This window comes from Bombyx mori, chromosome 26 (genome assembly GCF_030269925.1).
Source record: "Bombyx mori chromosome 26, ASM3026992v2".
NCBI classification, from domain to species: Eukaryota; Metazoa; Arthropoda; class Insecta; order Lepidoptera; family Bombycidae; genus Bombyx; species Bombyx mori.
In genome coordinates this window covers 5740128-5762487 of record NC_085132.1, presented here as the reverse complement: position 1 = coordinate 5762487, position 22360 = coordinate 5740128, and the positions used below count along the sequence as shown (strand labels likewise).

General features: G+C 36.1%; 1 protein-coding gene and 1 long non-coding RNA gene across 3 annotated transcripts in view; both read left to right on the top strand.

Annotated features, from left to right (window-relative positions):
• LOC101742917 (5-hydroxytryptamine receptor 1) overlaps positions 1–12173 on the top strand; it is a 146842-nt gene extending 134669 nt beyond the window's left edge. For both annotated transcript variants that reach the window (XM_038020540.2, XM_012691584.4), the window contains 2 exons: positions 6255–7627; positions 7978–12173. In XM_038020540.2, coding sequence (XP_037876468.1) covers positions 6668–7627; positions 7978–8709 — 1692 coding nt within the window. In that variant the 5' untranslated portion in view covers positions 6255–6667 and the 3' untranslated portion in view covers positions 8710–12173. The remainder of the gene's footprint in view (positions 1–6254; positions 7628–7977) is intronic.
• Positions 12174–17288: 5115 nt separating this feature from the next.
• On the top strand, positions 17289–20710 carry LOC110385303 (uncharacterized). Its single transcript, XR_002430598.3, has 2 exons — positions 17289–17891; positions 20492–20710. It is a non-coding gene; the product is annotated as an uncharacterized LOC110385303 (long non-coding RNA).
• Positions 20711–22360: the final 1650 nt, after the last annotated feature.

Here is a 22360-nt window from a genome sequence, read left to right as displayed (position 1 = left end):
CGTAATTTTCTTATTTTGTGTTCACTATGCTTTCTCCCGTTCTATTTGTGTTGTTAAAAGTTTACATAAAGACCACATAGTAAAAACAGCTACCTATCTGGAATCATCAAGTCGACGTCCCAAATTGATTGTTTGTAGTCTGTCCCTGCATTGAATCGAAGCAAAAATAGGCCGTGGTTGACTATACGAGCTCAAAATACATAGGAAAAAATATCGCGAATTCAATTTCGTAACACGACCGTGATTAGATGTGCGAGTATTTGAGTTATACTTCAGTGGCGGATGAGGAACTTATTTCAGCGGATTGGTTGGACGAACTTTGGTGGTAGACAGCCGTATAGCTGACGTTCGTGAGTGACAGTAACCATTTACCATTCGATGGACTCTTTGCTCGTATGCCTATTAAAATTCGGTGGTCAGACTTTCACTTTTAGTACTCCACGTTTTCTAGTAAAAATCAACTAAGATTTACTTTTTCCGTTCCTAATCGCCGCTAGCTTCGAGCTGCTCGATTCTAGCTGCACATAATAATATATTAATATTATGAAAAAATGTAATAAAAAAGATGTGTGGCGTCGTGGGACACCAGATACGAACGAAGTTCCTTATTATAAAAATATTAATTTTAAGTTCGGTTCGAGGTATAAAGAAAATAGTTATTCGAGTATACATTTTTTATTATGATTTTTTTATTGATTAAAATCAAATAAAAACTACTTTACAAAGTTATCAACTTTATTTTATTTACAAAGATTTATCAAAAATATATAATAAAAAAATATGTTATTTTTTGTACTTTATTACAAAGTTAAGTCGTACACTGTGTGCATTACTAATAAAAATCTTACGTTACGGACGTTTTTTCCCGGTTAGGGTACCCCTCCGCATACTCCCATAAGGAACTTCGTTCCAATAGACATGTCCTAAAACTAACTTTTACGGTTTAATATATAATTTCTAAAAATATTGTCAGCCCATTACAATCATCTTTCAAATACTTTCTGTTCTATAATAGCTAAGTTACAGAAGCAAACAAAATGAATTGATTATCAATTGTACATACTAAGAAAAAAATAGTCACAAAACAAGACAGATATATTATATTCACAGGTGATATGTACATATTTCTAAAATTCTACATCAATGGACGCTGTCATCCGAGAAGTAGGCACAAAAGTATTGCGGCCGAAAACATTAAGAATATTCGCTGTAACAAGCATTGTTACTCGTAAAATAATAATTATGAAGCAAATAGGGCAGTTATAACGTCAATGAGACCGTTTGGGAAACGCAAGATGTAGGTACTTAAGATCGAAGTTCAGTTGTAAGCTATAAGATAGGCAAAAAAGTAATACAGAATTGATGTGAGAAAAAACAGAAAGAAAGGAAAGAGAATGACAGACAGAATTATAGAGAAATAAGATGGCGAAGACGTTTAAAAAATGCGCAAGAACATTCAAAGACAATTAAATACAACAAATAACATAGGCATTCATTATTTATTACTGAATTTGCAACCTGGATAAACACAAGAACGTCGGTTTCGCGATTTCACTTATTACTGGACGTACAAAATTTATAGTTTGTAGATCACAGAGTGGCCAGTAATTCTTTACCCCAGAAACATCCCTTATTCATCCATAACTACAAATTTAATGACTTTGAAATCACGGGTTAAATACTATATCGTGTTAATAAAAATAACAAATTGAGAAAACGGTTTAGCTTCTTCGAAAACCGGCAAAGGTTTTACAGCCAAAAGCAGAAAATTAAAGCAGTAAAGTAAAAGCAAATGTATGGCAAAAGAATCACATGGAATTTTGCTGAGTATTCGAAATTTGGGAATTAAGAAAATATCATGTAAAAACGCGAGGTTAAAAAGTAGTTAATATAAAGTTAAAATTAGTTTTAATTAAAACAGTTTTTAATATTATGTTTTAAATTGCATCCTCTGGACTTGCGAAAGTAGTATACTTAGTCTGGTGCAGTTGGAAAAGCCACAATAATTTTACTTCAACAAACGATATTTTGAACTGTCAAAAGCTTAGCTTTGTAAGTACGACAGTGGCTCGAGCGAAGTTCGTCAGGAGCCGTAGTTATTATCCAAGTTAATTGTTTTCTCGCCTTATGCGCTTCTTAATGGGCCATTTATATCTCAGTAACGCTTATATTGTACACGTTTCGTATTGTTTAGGAGCACAAGACATTGTCTAAATTTATTTAAGTACACGTTGATAAAATTTATGTTTAAATAACCTTTCGTAAGAGTACTGTGATGAGTATTAAATAATATGGTAATTATTTAAAATACTATAAATATATATCTTCTTCTTCGTCGCTTTCTCATTACTTAGGGTCGTGACCACTTTGGTTCAGTTTCTGCACCAGGTTCCTCCAACGTTGCCTGCATTCGGCCTGCTTCATGGCACCCGGGACGATGGTGTTTGTGCCCTCCTTTACAATGTCCGTCCACTTGGTTGCCGATCTTCCTCTACTTCTGTTTCCTTCCACGTGACCTACAGCTGTTAGTTTTTCCAAGTTGTCAGGATTTCGTCGGACCACGTGTCCGAAGTACTTGAGGAGACAGAGATAAATATATTTATATATAAATAAAATAAAAATCAAACGGTTAATACGGTAATACAACAATAGAATTCTGTAAATTTTAAGGTGCACACTGCACTTTTAATTATAACTAGTAAACTAAACATGTTTGTAGGTTAACTTTGGATTTTATTCTCAAATAGCCGTTACACAATAATTTGAGACATCGACATACATACACATAATACATACATACGTACATACATACGTACATACATACGTACATACATACGTACATACATACGTACATACATACGTACATACATACGTACATACATACATACATATATACATACATACATATGTCTTAACATAGGTGACGAATACTCCTTGCGATGTCTACCAGTGACCTCTTAAAACCTGGTGAGCCGTTTGGTTGTGATCCACTCATCTATTTCAATAGAAAAGTAACTTAATAAAAAAACATCGTAAAATATTTTCATTGATTGATACCGACATTTTTCGAGTTCGTGAAAAGAATTCGTTACATCTCATTATTTCCGTAATGTATATTACCTACGCCGGTACGTTCATAAAATGACTGTTTTCTCCCGTTGAATATAAATGAAAAGTTAAATTCACCGTAAATAGTAATTATTTTTTTAATTCTATTAAAAAAAAAACGTGTGGCACTCGGGAACTGCCGCGGTAAAGCTATTGCATAGCATTTTTCATCAACTTATGCAATTATAATTAGACAATGATAATTTAATATTAAGACAATAATAAAACAAGAACACGCTATATTAAACATAAATAAAAACAAAACCTTAACTGTCCCCTTCACACTCATAAGCTAGACCGCGCGCGAGAGAGATGGGCAGACTTTTCATGATGCGCATGCAGTGTGACGTCACGCCACGCGCTTATTTACAAACACTACACAAGCGCAACGTGTGAATGTGTTGAACGCGAGCTACATGGTAGACGGAGTGAGGGGTGTTAGGTTTATTTCGTTACGGAATTTCATGATTCGGTCGCCGCGCTCAAGGCCCGCGATAAAATCTATGCAATAGCTTAAAAAAATTTTCATTTAAAATTGATTCAGCAATTCTGACGATTCGATCGAATTACATTTTCCATGACTCACGGTGTACCTGATGGAAAATGATTTGTGTCGCGCTCATGGACAAATGAGAATAAGGAAGCCTCGAACTCGCCTAAAATATTATTAAATTAATAATAAATTTTCAAGAATTTTCAACGTTTACTATTCCCACACTTTTACTACGAGTGTGTGAAAACCCTTAATGTGACACTAGGGCTGACACGAAAGATGCATATTATTGCGCATTATTTTCGAATACATAAGCTGTGAAAAAAGGGCGCATTATTCACTGCCAACTCGCCTTTGCACTTTCTTCTTCTTCTAGCCTTTATCTCACTTTATATGGGGTCAGCGCAGCATGTCTTCTCATTTACTTAATTCATTATCAAATACGAATGTATTCATTCAAATATCACTTCGTGACAGAAAGCAAATTTAAAAAAAGTCAGCTTTATAGTTACAAATCGTTTCATGTATAATACCGTTCGCAGCTATTAGGATTTCCGTCTGGATTCCACAAACGGCTGAATGTAGGCTGTAATTTCCTACTGCCGTATAAGTACACACGTCTCTATCTATTGTTGGAAGCCTTTAACGGGAGCCCGGCATTCAATATGAAGCGATGACACGACTCTTTGCTACACTAATGGCTTTAAGTTAAGTCTGGTATCATCGAACAGGGCTGGCCTATTTTTATGCATCAAAAACATATCGTCTTCTCGCATTAAAACTGAGTATAATCTCAAAACTTACACAACATATGATATTTTTAATATTAATCACCTTTGCAACATATATTTTTTAGTTTTTACCAGTTACATTATCTGTCTTTTAAAGTAAGATAAAATTATGTATTAATTTTGTTAATAGTAGTCAAAATATAGGAAACTAAAAAAAACTATTTAGCTACGCTCTTTTGACAGTATTTTAAAAAAAATAGTGATGGTACCAAATGATTCCGCACATTAACTCAATATCGAATATTTTTGGAAATTGTACACTTTAAATTTTACAAACGAATAGTCTTGCTCTCTTTTAGTATTACTACTATAACAATTGTAATCGGTAACAAAAAGACAAAAACCATTAAAAAATTAAGTCCACTGTTTGTATTTATCGAGCTATTTTCAGATTCACCCGAAAATACTACTGTGATACTTTTCGGAACCGTTTGATGAATTAACATACCTACTATTTATATTCTGACATTCGAAAAGAATGTCATCTGAAATAAACAACATTTCAATTTGGTTGAAATATTTGAAGGTTCTAAGTAACTGTGCATTCTGTTATACAAAATTATTAGTATTGTAAATCAAGGAAAATACATTTTCAGAAAGTTTAAGAGCAATCGAAATTGGAACAAACAGTTTTGCGATACTATTTGATACTAAATGCGATATTTGCGAATTTGTGATACTAAATGAAGTCGTCGTGGCCTAACGGATAAAACGTCCAGTGCATTCGTGTTGAGCGATGCACCGGTGTTCGAATCTCAGGCGGGTACCAATTTTTCTAATGAAATACGTACTGAACAAATGTTCGCGATTGACTTCCACGGTGAAGGAATAACATCGTGTAATAAAAATGAAAACCGCAAAATTGTAATTTGCGTAATTACTGGTGGTAGGACTTCTTGAAAGTCCGCGCGGGTGGGTACCACCACCCTGCCTATTTCTGCCGTGAAGCAGTAATGCGCTTCGGTTTGAAGGGTGGGGCAGCCGTTGTAGCTATACTTGAGACCTTATAACTTATATCTCAAGGTGGGTGGCGCATTTACGTTGTGGATGTCTATGGGCTCCAGTAACCACTTAACACCAGGTGGGCTGTGAGCTCGTCCACCCATCTAAGCAATAAAAAAATAAAAAAAACTATTTTTCAGTTTTCAGAATTACTAATGATGCTTTGAAATAGGTCGTCGTCTGCATACAAATCAAGCCAAATTTCTTGTTAAACCAGGTCACAGTCACCTGCCAACATTAAAAGCAGGAATAAAACTAAACACGCTAAAATTGTTGATTCTAAAAATAAATGTCACTTTGCGCGACACAGAAAAACCGTATTTTTTGCAAATAAACATATTTTTGCCATCCTTATTTTTTAGGAATCGAGAGGGATTTTTTTTTTGTTTGAGTACAAAGACATTATATTATGATTGCGTAAAGAAAGAAACGTTACTGTCATTTATTTGAAAGAATGTCTGAAGTTGTTTTCTAATAATTGTCTTCGAATGGTATTGAATTTCTGAGCAGAATGTTTTTAATTTTAAACACGTCCCAGATTTTTATTTTCTGAGATTCCAAACATTTTTTTTTATTAAGACACAAGTTAATTTTAAAATAGATTGTTTATCTTCTAAGACACTAAGTAACTTCGACTCTTTCTCTTTTAAGGTTGTTTATGACGTCATTTGGATTTACCTAATATTTTAACAAAATGTCAGCAAAACAGGCAACTTTCACGTTCTGAAGTCATGCTCTCAAGTAACCACTCACTACAAAGTCGTTAAATTATCTACAAATTATTTATCAAAATATGCAAAAGCTCCTAAACAAATTTCACTGCCTTTCAAATTGTTACAATTTTTTTCTCTTGTTTTCAGGTCGGAAATGTTCGTCAGCACTCGAGGGCGCTAATGAAGCAATCCGCCAACGGGATATTGGAGTAGCAGTCGTTGGAACCGTCTCTAAAGTGCAATAAAACAATTCGCCTCTACCGCAGCAACTAAACGAGCTAATACAAACTGTATCGACCAGCACAAAAGATACACTTTCCAAGATACTAACAATCCAATGGCTCCATTTGAAATCGAAAGGAAAGTCCACAAAATATGTCAATTAAAACCTATTCTGGATTGTAATCAAGCGCGCCAATACACAAGCAAAAAATTACACGACGAAGTCGTATTCCAGACTTGACTGCGTCAGCCGCTTCTATGACCGCTATACACAACGAAATCAATGTATGGTAACGCCAGGAAAACGAGATTAAACGTCACCCAGCCAAGGGTTTCGTATGGCGACTTCAAATAATAAATCCCACTCACTGCCTAGCTTTATCGCTTTACCTTCGAGCCTTCTCATACTGGTGTTCATAGTTCTTTTGCAAAACAACGTTGCGGCCACATCTGATTTCACAGAAACATCCCCGGAATACGATTACATATTGACCAATAACTCGACCCTGAACTGGACGTTTTTCGAAGGAAACGCCAGTCACAAGCCGGTGCACATAAAACATTCAAAATACTCCGCCCCCGTTTCAATTTTCTTATCATTGTTGTTTTTGGTCGTGATAGTTGGAACGATTGTTGGTAATATCCTAGTTTGTGTGGCCGTTCGACTGGTCAGAAAATTGAGGAGGCCGAGTAATTATTTAATAGTATCACTGGCGGTCAGTGATCTGTGTGTCGCAATCATAGTCATGCCAGTAGCCACTGTATACGATATAATGGGATCTTGGCCCTTTGGACCCGTAATTTGCGACTTTTGGGTATCGAGTGATGTTTTGTCGTGCACCGCAAGCATCCTGAACCTCTGCATGATCTCAGTGGATCGATACTACGCGATTACAAAACCATTAGAATACGGCGTGAAGAGGACACCGAGGAGGATGCTATTTTGTGTTTTCATAGTATGGATAAGTGCAGCTTTCATTTCTTTACCACCAGTTTTAATACTAGGCAACGAGAAGACTGAGACCTCGTGTTCTGTTTCCCAAAATCAGTATTACCAAGTTTATGCTACGTTAGGATCCTTCTATATCCCGTTGACTGTTATGGTAATTGTGTATTACAAAATATTCAGAGCGGCAAGAAAAATAGTGAAAGATGAGAAACGTGCTCAATCGCATTTAGAAGCGCATTGCTATCTCGAGATTAACGTTAAGAATGGAGGAGCGACCGAAGCGAAACTTCTCGGCGCCCAGACCACGACTCAACCGCCAAGAGGATCTACAGCGAGCACTAACACAACTGTAAGAAAATTTAATTAAATTTCAAATATACTTTCATTAAAAATTATTTTTTGTCTTTGCGATTTTGCTTATTTCAATTGTCGATTTAATGATAAAGAAACTAAACCTATTTTGAAAGGTTCCGAAGATATAATATATTCTATCAAATAATATTAGACTTAATTCATAACAATTTTAGTTCATGTTTCAAATTGAGATCTCTGGGGGTAAACTCGTGAAATAAGTAAATGAGTGACGACAACCACTCATTTCGCTGTAGGTAAAATTACAAGATTACGCTGAAAGGTTCTTAAAAAACAAATTCTCTGAGTAATCTCTGAGTACATTCAATGGTTGTTTATCTATTGCAGTGCAGCGTTGAGAAAACCGAAAGCGGGATTGGACGGTGCTTTAGTGGCCAGCGGAAATCAAATGAATCCCAGTACCCGATGCTTCACCAACCAAAGACCCCAACTAAACCTATTCACACTATAAATCGATCTCCATCTACACTAACACCAAACAACAAGCTATTAGTTAAAGAACGAAGTCGCGAGTCGTCGGAGAGTAGTAACAAGATAAATACAAACAGAATTCGCTCATCCCTCTCTAATTTTGCTCAAAAAAGTCATAAAGCCAAAGATATGTTCCAAACGCAGTCGCCGCATCAAAAGAAGCTGCGGTTTCAACTGGCGAAAGAGCGGAAAGCCTCCACGACCCTCGGGATTATTATGTCAGCGTTTATAGTTTGCTGGTTACCGTTTTTCGTGCTGGCCTTACTCAGGCCGTTCCTGAACGAGGACGCTATCCCGGATGCAGTGAGCGCTCTATTCCTCTGGCTGGGCTATTTAAACAGCCTACTCAATCCAATCATTTACGCGACATTAAACAGGGACTTTCGGAAGCCTTTCCAAGAGATTCTGTTCTTTCGATGCTCGAACCTGAACCACATGATGCGCGAGGAGTTCTACCACAGCCAGTACGGAGATCCGGACCATTACTGTGTAAACAACACGACGAAGCTAAATAACTACGACGAAGGAGTCGAAATAGTTTCGGCTGTCGACAGAGAGGAGACAAGAGCATCAGAGAGCTTTCTATGATTGTCAATACCGGAGGTCCAAACTCGAGACCTGGATACTGTGATTTAATAAAGACTAATCGAGTTTTTTTTAAAGTGTAACGTCATTTAACCTGTGTTATCATTTCTTTAAGGTTTTTTTGAAATAATCGTTTATTATAAAAGGCTGTTTAAATACGACTAGTCGTGACTTGTAAATATGTACCTTCTGGAACATTCGTTTCTCTTGTCACATACAAATTCGTGTGGTACACGATGTACAGGTGTATTCGTAATTATAAGCATTCTGTAGATATCGTAGGTAATTAGCATAATTAATTTATTAAAGTTTCGTAATTGACCAAAGAGGTAAATTTAATTTACGCGAACTAAGTGTCGTAAGTAAAATATAAGCTGTTGTGAATTTAATAATGTTTTAATTATTTTAATTTGTTTTTGAATAATTCTAATTTATGTATTGACATTTGGAATTCGTGGTCGCGATAGTTAATTCTTGTGATAATAGTAATAGCGGGTACGTTATTAATACTGCACAATAATTTTGTACGATACTTGAGTCGTCTATTATCAAAGGTGGCAATCTGTACATTTGGACAAAAAAATGTTATTGTTATGTCAATACAGATTGATTTGAATATAATCGTCTCCTTCAAAGAATACGGTTCAAAACCTGCATTAAATAAAGGTTAATACTTAACCAGTTATTTATCTAAGATGTCGTTCAGAAGAGTTTTGTGACTGCCAATGGAATACAAAGTCAATAATTCGTTTTTCTGATTTCCCAATAATTGTCCAAAAGTCACATTGCCGGCTTTGATAATAGTCGACTCACTTGAATGTTCTATCCCACGTAAAGATGAATTTAAAAATACCAAATATAGTTACGGAATATATGCATTCGCAATAATTTTTGTTCTTTTGTAATCTTGTAAGTAAATGTATGAAATATGAATAAGCTGCAAATATTTCATTTTGATATATGGAAATGAAAAATTTAAAAATTTCGTAATAGGCCAGACTTAAAATAAAGTACACGGATTCGGTATTTAATGAAGTGTAAATAATGCTTAGTTGTAATTTAGTTCAAATAAATAATATGAACCTAGATTTAATGTAGACATAGTGATTCGCAGTAACTGTGTGGGGAAACTACGCTTGGAAAAAAAAATGTTTGGAAATTCTAATCGATGTTTTTATTCAAATAAATAATATAATAATAGATATACCAGTTCTCTTGTTGTAGTTTCTTTCCAGTTGTGAATATGATTGTTGTGGGGTAGTTTCTTAATGTGTAATTTTAGCCCAATTTAGTAATTTTGAATCGTATTACGAATTATTTTCAGTCCGTAACTGATCCTTCTAAGCATGACCAAATTGATAAATTTATTAAAGGCATTAAAATACCCGCCACGCTTGGCAATCAAATTGAAATATACTTTAGCAGAATATTGCAAATATACCCAATAGGGATTGCCAGCAGGAAAAAAACTGAGACGCTATTTGCACAAATGATACACATGAAAATTTACATATTAATATGAAATTAAATAAAAAAAGTCTTATGTCGGCCAAAAAAACAGATTACGTTAATCATAAATAGATCAAACCGATGGAATGGTTTTTTTTTTACTAAATAGTACAATAGACAAATAATGATGACACAATGCAACATATAAATAATTAATACAAAATAAAAAGGAATGCAAATACTGAAATTGATAGATTCTTACCACAATCTTTAATTTAATTGGCTTGGAAAATTGAGCCCCGTTGCAAGCGTCATGATTATGAAAGATTAAAAACTGATAGTAAGGTTGAAGAAGGTGGTAAAAAAATAATAGAATATTAGGAGCCACTGTAACTGCATGTAATAACTAATCCTTTCGAAAATATAGGCAATCATCGAAATAAATATGCTCGTAAAGAAAAAGAATGCAGAGATTTAAACAATTTTTTACTATGGCTTTAGCTTTGTTTGTAACGTACAGTTAAACAAACCAAATACTTAATTTAATGATGCGACAAAGACCAAATGCGGACTGGAAATCCAATACAACCTACAATAAGATAAAAAAAAAAGCGTGTGGCACTCGGGAACTGCCGCGGTAAAGCTATTGCATAGCATTTTTTATCAACTTATGCAATTATAATTAGACAGTGATAATTTAATATTAAAACAATAATAAAACAAGACCACGCTATATTAAACATTAATAAAAGCAAAACCTTAACTGTTCCCTTCACACTTATAAGCTAGACCGCGCGAGAGAGAGATGGGCAGACTTTTCATGATGTGCATGCAGTGTGACGTCACGCCACGCGCTTATTCACAAACACTACACAAGCGCAACGTGTGAATGTGTTGAACGCGAGCTACATGGTAGGCGGAGTGAGGGGTGTAAGGTTTTTTTCGTTACGGAATTTCATGTTTCGGTTGCTGCGCTCAAGGCCCCCGATAAAAGCTATGCAATAGCTTAAACAGAATGTGTACATAACTAAATATTTAAAATACGTTCACACTCATTAGATAACATACTGTTCAAAACAAAATATTATAATAATTATTATTTATCTGCCATAAAATGTAAATTAATACCTACATCAAAGACGTTACGAAATATATTTGGTTTCACATATACATACAAAACCATATACTAATATCTGCAAATGTGTGTATATCTATAAAAGTGATCAAAATAATGCTGCAACTCGGGATATATGTATGGCAACTTACACATAAACAATTGTACTCATTCTCATGATTAATCTCGTTACCGCTTAACTGGGACGTAACAACCGAAATTACAAAAATCGATTATGTGATCCTTATGCCACTGAAAATAAGGATAGAACATATTTATCCAGAGCTGTTGAGCGTACGAGGTCACTGATTTCTAGGACTAAGTTTCTCGCCGAAACAAAGCGTGATAGAAATCTGAAATGTAATAATGTAATGTGTTATTGCAGCACTGCCCACCAACAATTACGGGAGTCGATTAATTCTACGGGTTAATCGGACCTAAAGTTTTTCTCAGTCTAGCTTATACACTATAAGGGCATTGATTTTGATCGGAACTATAAATGGTGACGTAAAAAATCTTAGATATGCAATAGGATACGCTTGCATTAAAACACGCCTCAAAATTAATCTTGTATAAATAACCTAAATAAAATGATAATCACTTACGTAAAATGCACTCAATTAATTTTTGAATCGTCACTATGATAAATTTGAATATAGATTTCAATGTAAATAGAACTTTAACGTGAGCTCTTACAGTACAAAATATGTTTAGTTGCCTTTCGGTATCATATTGTAGTAAAAAATGTTTCTATGTAAATTGTGCGGGTAGTTTGAATATCTACCTTGAATAGGACTAGTGTAAGTTTTATTTAAAAAAAAAAACTATGGTCTCTTTTGGTAACGTTGTAATTTTCTTAAGTAGAATCCTGAAAGTGATGAAATAAACAACGTTAGAATATAAACTTGTGTTTTTTTTTAATTAACACCTGAAATAATTTAATATCCATAAGGGCCCTTTTCTATTTTCACTATATTCGGGTAGTTTTATATTCGCTGATTACGAGAGTGCATTGAATTCACAAATTGATGCATCCCACATTGAGACATGAGTTCGAAACCTCTATTGTATAGTTATTATATAACGACAGTCTGACCCTTCCAACTAGAATCGATGCACTCTTCAGAACTCAACAATAACATGGCCGTATCTTCCGGTGCGATATAGCAGTACACCGAAATACTAATAATAATTACCGAAATTTATATTTATTAAAATTATACACATCTACTTTTTATTATAACACACATAAAACTTCAGGTGGGCTGTGAGCTCGTCCACTCAAATAAGCAATTTATTACTGGTGGTAGGACCTCTTGTGAGTCCGCGCGGGTAGGTACCACCGCCCTGCCTATTTTTGCCGTGAAGCAGTAATGCGTTTCGGTTTGAAGGGTAGGACAGCCGTTGTAACTATACTGAGATCTTAGAACTTATATCTCAAGGTGGGTGGCGCATTTACGTTGTAGATGTCCATGGGCTCCAGTAACCACTTAACACCAGGTGAGATGTGAGCTCGTCTACCCATCTAAGCAATAAAAAAATAAATTAAAAAAAAGACTCCTGTAAAGTTACAAAAATATCACTAAAATCAAATACCTTTTACCCCTCGATATTAATATTTAAATTGAAATCAGGTTTAATAAAAAAAATGGCGGCCTAAATAATATGTAACTCTTGTCTCCTTTTTACCATCGCATCATTCGCCATCAGAGCAGAACTCACCGATATGAAATGGAACCGCTGCGATCACCCACAGTTCGTTTCCAGATCTGAAGAGTTGGAACTGCCCCTGGAATGGACTTCCCTTAACGATTTTTCTCGAACCCTATAGCACATTATTCCTCAAAATAGGTATAGGCAGACTTCAGCTGTAAACAGAGACTTGGTTGTGCCCCTTGTGCTGGTGATCTCAATTGGAAACAGTAACCACAGATGTTCGTCTGCTTACAAAACATATATCTAACTATATAAAAATGAATTGCTGATCGTTAGTCTCGCTAAAACTCGAGAACGGCTGGACCGATTTGGCTAATTTTGATCTTGAATTATTTGTGGAAGTCCAGAGAAGGTTTAAAAGGTTGATAAATATGAAAACGCTAGGAATTAAATAAAAATAACAATTTTGTTTTTCCTTTGATGTGTCCCCCCCGTCGGACGGATTCCTTTTGTTTGTTTTAAGTTTATTTTATACAAAAGCTTAGGTCTTTTATTTATCGATTGAGGCACTACGAAGTCTGCCGGATCAGCTAGTATCTTAATACAATTAAAACTAAAATTAATTATCGTCTAACAAGAATTTAAGATTCCAAAAAAATTTTACGCAAATTTCCACAATCTATTTTTCATTAGAAAAATATTCGAGTGTTGAAAAATGGCTCGACTCATCGCTCATAACGCAAATAAAAGAATCTTAATAACGTTGTATGACGTCGTTTCGCCTTGCTTTTTTTTTTGGTTTCGCTGACCTTTGCGGTTAAGGAAATAAGAAATAGGCTATAGTGAACCGAGTAGCGAACTAGGAATAAAAAAAAATCCATCACTTTTTAATGAGGCCTTAACGTAAATAGCTATTCATCTAAAAAAATAATAATTTTTCACTGGTGGTAGGACCTCTTGTGAGTCCACACGTGTAGGTACCACCAGCACCACACCGCCTATTTCTGCCGTGAAGCAGTAATGCGTTTCGGCTTGAAGGGTGGGGCAGCTGTTGTAACTATACTGAGACCTTAGAACTTATATCTCAGGATGGGTGGCGCATTGACGTTGTAGATGTCTATGGGATGTTAATTACTTACTGGTGCGCATAGATATCAGAATGTGATTGCCACCACCTACAATGGAAATGAGATCTATGTCTCAATTTTATAGTTTAGTTCTCTGTCCGTTCACAGCAGAGACAGGCAGGTGGAGACGCCCGCTGTACGCGTTTACACTATATCCTACCTTCATTAAAAAGTCATCCTGATTGAGAGTGTCCATGACAGTTACAACCTCGTCATCCCCGGTACCAAAGAAAAGCCTATTGCTAACAGCACCAAGCCGCTAACGCAAAACATTGGGACTTGTTTTCCTCATAAATAACAAAACACATATTGTTTTGAAGCCAACTAATCACCAGCCTAGTTCTAAGTACTCTTAAAATATCGTCGTATTTAAATGACATGTTAAAACGGAAATATCGTCTACTAGCCGATGCTGGTAAAAGCTAGTCATCTGTGCTCATATCTTTTTTATTTTTATTGCTTAGATGAGTGGACGAGCTCACAGCCCACCTGGCGTTAAGTGGTTAAATGCGCCACCCACCTATGAGATATAAGTTCTAAGGTCTCAAGTATAGTTACAACGGCTGCCCCACCCTTCAAACCGAAACGCATCACTGCTTCACGACAGAAATAGGCAGGGCGGTGGCACCCACCCGCGCGGACTCACAAGAGGTCCTACATTTTCATTTTTATTACACGATGTTATTCCTTCACCGTGGAAGTCAATCGTGAACATTTGTTGAGTACGTATTTCATTAGAAAAATTGATACCCGCCTGAAATTCGAACACCGGTGCATCGCTCAACACGAATACATCGGACGTCTTATCCGTTAGGCCACGACGACTTCAGAAATATATCTCTAGATTAATAGCCAAATTATTATCATACGGGGCCCTCCGGCCTAATGGTTTCTACATTGAAACATATCTAAATGTCATTGGAGCTGAGAGCATCATCGTTCGTCACGTCAACGTTTCGTGTGATTTATGTGGTTAAATATTTCCGCCAGCGCATTTACAATGTGTCGTGGCCATTTTGTCTGGCTGCCAACTAGCGTGTTATATAACGTTTTTTGTGCCCACGTTTTCAGGGCTGGCAATAAGGCAGTGACCTTTACGAGATGTCAAACAGCTAAGGGCTTTCAACATAGCAGACACATTATGCTAATCCCTTGAAGGCCGATTAGTGGTGCCGTGCCCTTTAATTGACAACAAAGAATTCTTAAAAGTTCATATATGTTATATAAGGCATTTATTAGCTTAAAATTTTTGTATTTATGTATCAGAATCTTTGAACGCTATTTTTATCGACACCAAGACGTCCAATTAACTTGAAAATTTGCACACGCATCAAATAGCCAATGACGACGTAATAATTTTGTAACTCCGCTAAATTTCGGATAAAAGAGATGAATTAATTGTTAGTTAGGTGGCTTATTACACTCTATATTGTACATACTTATATCTTTAAATAATGTATATGTAATGTGTTTATATTTTGTATATACAATTGATACAGTCATGATGGATCCATAAGTGTCCATTATACACTCTGTGTTCAGTAAGGTTCCAAGTGGATATTGACCTTGATACACATAATTTTATTTAGTAACGAAATTAGTAAATTCGATCTTCAATTATTAAGTTCACCCTGCACCTGTTAACTTACCTACTATTATACATTTTTATGTTGGGCAATTTCACGAAATTTTAACCAATTGAGAAATGCTCTGATAGATTAGCTTGTGAGATAAAATTCAAGCTTTCGATTTTGAAAAAAAAAATACAATAATAAGTCGATAAAGACGACCTCAAGAAGATAAACACAGCCTCAACGTATTTATTAATGAACAGTAAATTTAGGTAGATAAGGTGATGAAATACAGGAACGAACGAATGAATAAAAAATGCATAATGGTTTATAGTCAAATGCTCTTCACAGTCTAAAAAGATAATGTACCTAACTCTAATGCAGTAGAAATATTGTATTATAATACTGTGGTGCAATTTGTAGGAAACAATTGAGCAAACCCGTTTTGAGGGTAGAAACAGATGGACCAATGCAATATAAGCTTCAAGTTTATCTCCCAATTTGGACAATGGCACTTGGGTCGAGATGATGTCCCATGAAAACCATATTCACCGTGTACTATATAGAAAAATAAATAAATAAAAGAACCTAAAGAAAAACCCAGTTGAGAACAATATCAGCATTAGCATAAACCGACCTCGGGCTGGGAAATATTTTCGTAAAGTGGATCATCTCGATCAACTTTATGATAGAATTGTTTTAAAATATTTGATTTCATTTGTTACGAATAAAAAATTATGTCCTTACACTTTTTTTTCTATTCCGAATAATGCAGTAATTGTTAAAGTGAAGAAGACAATTATTTTTTTTATTTTACTTCATTGCATAATGAATTGACTTTTTTTTTGTCTGGAAATATTGGCCTTAAGGTGCTAAATGGGTGATCTACAGAAGCATTCCTTTTTTAATTTGCTAAGAAAAACAAATGGGCCAAATGTTTTTTTTAATTGTTTATAATTTCCTACTTCTGTTTACAAATCGTAACAAAAAGAAAACTACTCAAGACATTACAGTAACGAGTGTGCATAGCAATTACTTTATAATTTGTTATAAGCAAATTCAGTCTGAGGCACACTACATTTATATTCTCCAGGCGTAAAAGGCTTAAAAGAGTCGATGGTCCCAATTAAGGACTTGACTTTATGCTTACTCTGCTAATCTATTTTTGATAAACAGTGCTTAAAAAAAGTTGTTAAAATAGTTTGCTATCTACTGTGAACACACTGCATATTACAGACAAATGCAAGAATAGAATAGTCATTCTAAGTTAATTGAAAGTTTAGAAACAATATTTAAATTTAGCGCTTCAATTAATTTATCGACGTCTACGGTAACAACTTAGCATATAGCTAGAACGGGCCGAGAGTTTTTCCGCCTCTCTACGCCTAAATATCCACGTTATGTTCAAATATTTATATTTATATTATATTATATTATTAATTTAATATCACTAGTGGTCCCGCAGTAGTCGAAATTCGACTATAATTAATTGGAATTGTAAGTTTGTACACTATTATGATTATATTTTATACACTATAAAAAATATTAACAAAGACAAACAATATTTAATCTATTCTCAATTTGACACACACGTCAAGAACAAAAGTTTAACAATAGGTAAATAGTAGGCATGCGTGTGTGCGTCAAATATATGGTATGTAGTGTGTGTAATGTTTTCTTTATTGATTTAATGTATCTTTTATGCATTAGTTAAAAAAAAAAATTAGCATTGTGCACTTCTTCTCTATATTCTCTATAAGTGTGGAAAATTTCATACTCCTCCGTCCGCGCAATTTTCGTAAAAAGGGATACAAAGTTTTTGCTTCACGTATTAATATATAGATTATAACATGTGTCAAGAAGTTGGCACCTGTCAGTGTATTGAATACCTAAATATAAATCATTACAAAATCTTCCTAGTTCGAACGAAAATATAACTTGGGCAGTTGCAAACGAGTCATGATATACATCTCCACATCACCGGGGCAACAAAACACGAAAATAGCCGTAAATCAAACGACAAAATCAACAATTTCCGCTCCGTAATAAAAACAGACTGTACACAGACAGCTCTGTAATAAATTCCCGTAATTAATACCTGCAAGCGATTCGTGATTAGAATTTCAAATAGCACCTTATTTCGTTGGGGCCACTTAATTATTTACGAGATAAAGCGGGGAAGCGTCAGATTGATTGAATTATGTTTAACGAATCACTCGGCTTCAGGTTTCGGTTTTCGGTTAGCCGAAAACAACAGAGAGCTGCCGTGTGAGTATTTATTTAACTTGTAGCTAACTTTTTTTTTTGTGCTACTTAGAGCTAGTAGATTGTATGAATGCATATACATCCAATATCAATTTATTCGTACTATATAACTTGAAATCTTTGAAAGCAGCTCTTTAAGCAGTTTTTGCTAACACTAGGTCTAGCAAGAGCATTGCTTCGTAGAATCTACCACCAATCGAAATCGCGACCCACTGAGAAGATCCGGCGAGAAACTCAGTGTGTGGCTGTGTCTATGGGTTAGTTCGCTCGTCGAATTCTTCGTCGTAATCGACGAGGATGATGTGATGTTCCATGCTATAGCGAACAGTTTACAGTAAAACCTTGTCGGTTACCATGACAAGACGTGACATCTCTACAATGTATGTCGATACGTTTGCAATACGCATACATACTATACTGTACTACATTTTATACTATACTGATGCTAGGACGTGTTGTGAGTCCGCATATGTTACCAGCACCCTGCCAATTTCTGTCGTGAAGCAGTAATGCGTTTCGGTTTGAAGGGTGGGATAGCCGTTGTACTGTAAAAACTGAAACTTTAGAACTCTTGTCTCAAGGTGGATGGCATTTACGTTGGAGACGTCTATAGGATTCGGTAAATAGGTGGACCGTGAGCTCGTCCACCCAACTAAGCAATAAAAAAGTGCGTACTACAAAACATATGAAACTGTAAACTTCATTGCTTCTTTGTTTACATTTTTATTCCCCGTGTTTACAGTTTTATTCGACTACTCAACGTATTCACCGTACACACTTTTTATTTGTTTCTAATGTAATTTTTTCCCACATTTCTTTAAGTGTTTCAATTAATTCTAAATCCTACCATCAAATATGACGTCACATCAGCCGTTATGGTTATCTTTTAATTAACTTGCTTTATCAGTATTATTGAACTAATTTAAAGTCGATAATGATTCAATTCTATTGTATCCATAACAACAAAATGTCTATCGTCACAGCCCTATTTAATTCGCACATATTCAGCTATTGTTCAAATTACAATTGCTTCGGTACTGTTGTTAGCTGTAACACACTTCAAATGCGATTATTGTAAGTTTCAAGGATTGCTTGAAACAATTTCTAATGTACACCGCGTTGTTAATATAGGTTATAATTTCAGGGTTTTCGCTTTAATTATAGTGCGGGTGTAAAGTTTTAAGGGTCACCGAGCTTAATATAGCCTTTTTATATTCTAAACATAACATACGTCCGTGCTGGAATCATGGGCCAGGCGGCTGGCCGATCCTTCGGCTGGGCGTAGAAACGCCGAGGCGATTCGCCCGGTCCTTGTGGATTCGGTGAATCGTGACAGAGGACGCCTCAATTTCCGGCTCACGTAGGTGCTCACTGGGTATGGTTGCTTCGGTGAGTCCTGCACCGGATCGGAGCCGAACCAGCGGAAGAGTGCCACCATTGTGGTTGCGACTTGGACACGGCGGAGCATACGCTCGTCGTCTGCCCTCATGGGAGGGGTGGCGCCGCAACCTTGTCGCAAAAATAGGAAACGACTTGTCGTTGCCATGTTGTGGAAGACGATGCTCGACTTCTATGAGTGCACCATCTCGCAGAAGTAGGCGGCGGGGCGCGTGAGAGACGCATAAGCCCGCTGCCATCGAGCGGGGGCCAGGGATGCGGATCATGCTCAAGTCCTAGCCCTCTAAGTGCTTCGGTTCCCCCTCACATGTCGGTCTAGGGACCGGCGTGGGAGACCTAAGAAGACGACATGCAAAGCTGCTCTGCACGCGTTTTACGCAAGAGCATCCGGGTGATAGAAGGCAAGCTACCCTCGACTTAGGCTAATTCAGACCCAGCGTGGTATTCCGTGATATTATCGATCAGAAGTGAGGTAGTTAAAAAAAAGGAAAGAAATTACACAGAACTGGCCTAAATATATTTCACTGAATTAACCAAAACTTCTAACAAAATTATTTCAATCTACTATTATCGAAAACAGTTAAAATTACTCAACAAGTCTCAATATGTTTCAACAAGAATCGCACGCACGAACGCTACGAACAAAAAAAGGGCGAAGGCGCAGCGAGGGATTGTTTTTATGGTGTAGCGTTGGCTCTCGGTCGGGGGATGCCTGGACTCGGTAATAGTGGGATAACCCATTCAAACCGGCGCCATCTAGGGGGACTAAGGATAGCCTGCCAACCGAGAGGGCTGGTGGTTGTGGCGCCGACGACTGCCGGTCCGACGTCCCGAAGGGGAGGGCGATGGGAGATATGTGCTCCGCACTAAGCGCTTCACTTTCCCCCCTTTGCCTTTTCATGAGTTCTGTCTCATGTGTGGTTCGGGCGTGGGTTATTGAGCTACAGAAGGTTTTAGTCGGTTCGATTCCGACATGCCCGGCCCGCCATTCCCAGTGGAGGGCGGTAGTCCGGCGCTTTCGTCCTGACCAAAAAAAAAAAACTTAATATACAGTACCTGGCGATAAACATTGCTCATCGACCTTTCGAATGAGTCGGCTAATTTCACACACTACATGTGTAGTTTTTTAGCCTTTGTCCCAATGCGCTATTTTTTGTATTCTAAAGACAACAACTTCGAAAGACTCAAATACAGAAAAATTTCAGGAACGAAAATAAAATTATGAAAACTGTGTTCCACACGCTGTGTTTCCAGCTCTTGGGATAAACAACAATGGAAATCCGAAATAAACACATGCATGATTTATACGTTAATTGACTGTGCAATTCTTGGCTCGAAAAGAACGTGAATATTTGAGAATGCCTCGCTGAAGCCATTGTCTTGTTAGGGAAGGCGCTGTTCAAATAAATTTCACCCAAAAATTGCTTCTGTTTTTTTTTTTTAATTCCTTTGTAGACAGAAGAGCATACGGCCTATTATCTGTCAGAGATATCAGTAATAGCCGGAACACAGGCAAGACACTGCCTATTGTATTGCTTCTTATACAAATACATATTTAGACAACTTCCGTCATTTTTTTAATATATCAGATTAAATTACTTCACAAACAAACTTTCACTTTTAGTGATAAGACGTTTACGTCAATTTCTATTTTATGTGCTATTAGATATTTTAATGCAATTCTACTGACAGATAATATGACAGACAATATGGCGGACTAAATCAAAATCATTAACATTGACATGTAATATTGATTTAAAAATTTTAACGCCAATTATGTCTGTTAGTATGCTTCAGACATTAATTTTACAACGATGAAAAATCACTTTTGTGCTCAACGCATCGATTTTGTTCGAGATTCTAATCGAGATATGAACCTTAATATCCTATGTAAGTTGAAATTACGAATGCTAGCAGCAAGCCCGCGGCGAGCTTGAGGAAATTACTTGTTCATTATTTTACCGGTGCGAGGAAACTTGAACGGAACTTCTCGGAAGGAGATTTTGCGTCATATCATAGACTCAAAAATTATGAACCTACTGATTTTTGTTAGTTTGAGAATGTTTACACTACACCCTGTACACGTGGCAACGGCTTCAACGCAATTTAGGTCGCTCTACTAAATCTGAGAAAATGACATGTCTTTATTTTTATTTTTTTATTGCCCTTGCAGGCAGACCAGCATACGGCCCACCTGATGGTGAGTAGTTACCGTCGCCCATGGACTTCAGCAATGTCAGGGGCAGAGCCAGCCTACCGCTTAATACTCACTTTCTTCAAACGAGACTTGCGGAGAATACTGAACAGTGGCTAAGAGACTTGGCTGTGCCTTTCGCACTGCTGATGTCCATGAGCAACGCTAACCACTCACTATCCGATGAGCTGCATGCTTGTCTGCCTATACTAATAGTTAAAAAAAACTAGATCCCCTCTACTAAGCTTTAGGAGCTAAAAAGAAAATGAAATCACAAGTTCAAAAACTAAACCTAACCCTTATCGTAGCTATATCAATCAGGCTTTGTCGGTCTAAGGATGCCCGATTTGAATCGATCTTTCAGGATATCGATTTTATACGACCTTCGATGTTAGAATCGATTTCCATCAAATAAATCCCAATCGGAGGAAAAAATAGAGGGACTAGCTTTAGAAGTAAAAATTAATTAGTGGCACTATTATTAGTGTTATAGTCTCATTTCGTAGAAGTAAAAAGGCAATTAGTAGCACTATTATTAGTGTTATGGTCTCATTTCGCCAATCATAATTTTACACTATTATAATTTGTAAGTTGAAATAAAATCTAAGCATTAAACTAATATCAATGATGTTGTTGGAGTATCTCTCAATTTATTCAGATCGCGTTGAACTTTTAGAGGGTAAATATTTTTTGTTCACTTTAGTAATGTTTTAATCTGACGAAGCAGGTTGGTTTAATTATTAAACAAAGTCGTAATAGATTCGAGCCTCAAAAACTGTCAAAATCACTATTTAATTTAGAATAGTTTAAATATTTATAAATTCTCTAGTATATCTCTAAAGATTACATAATCCTCTCAAACATTTATAAATATTTTTTA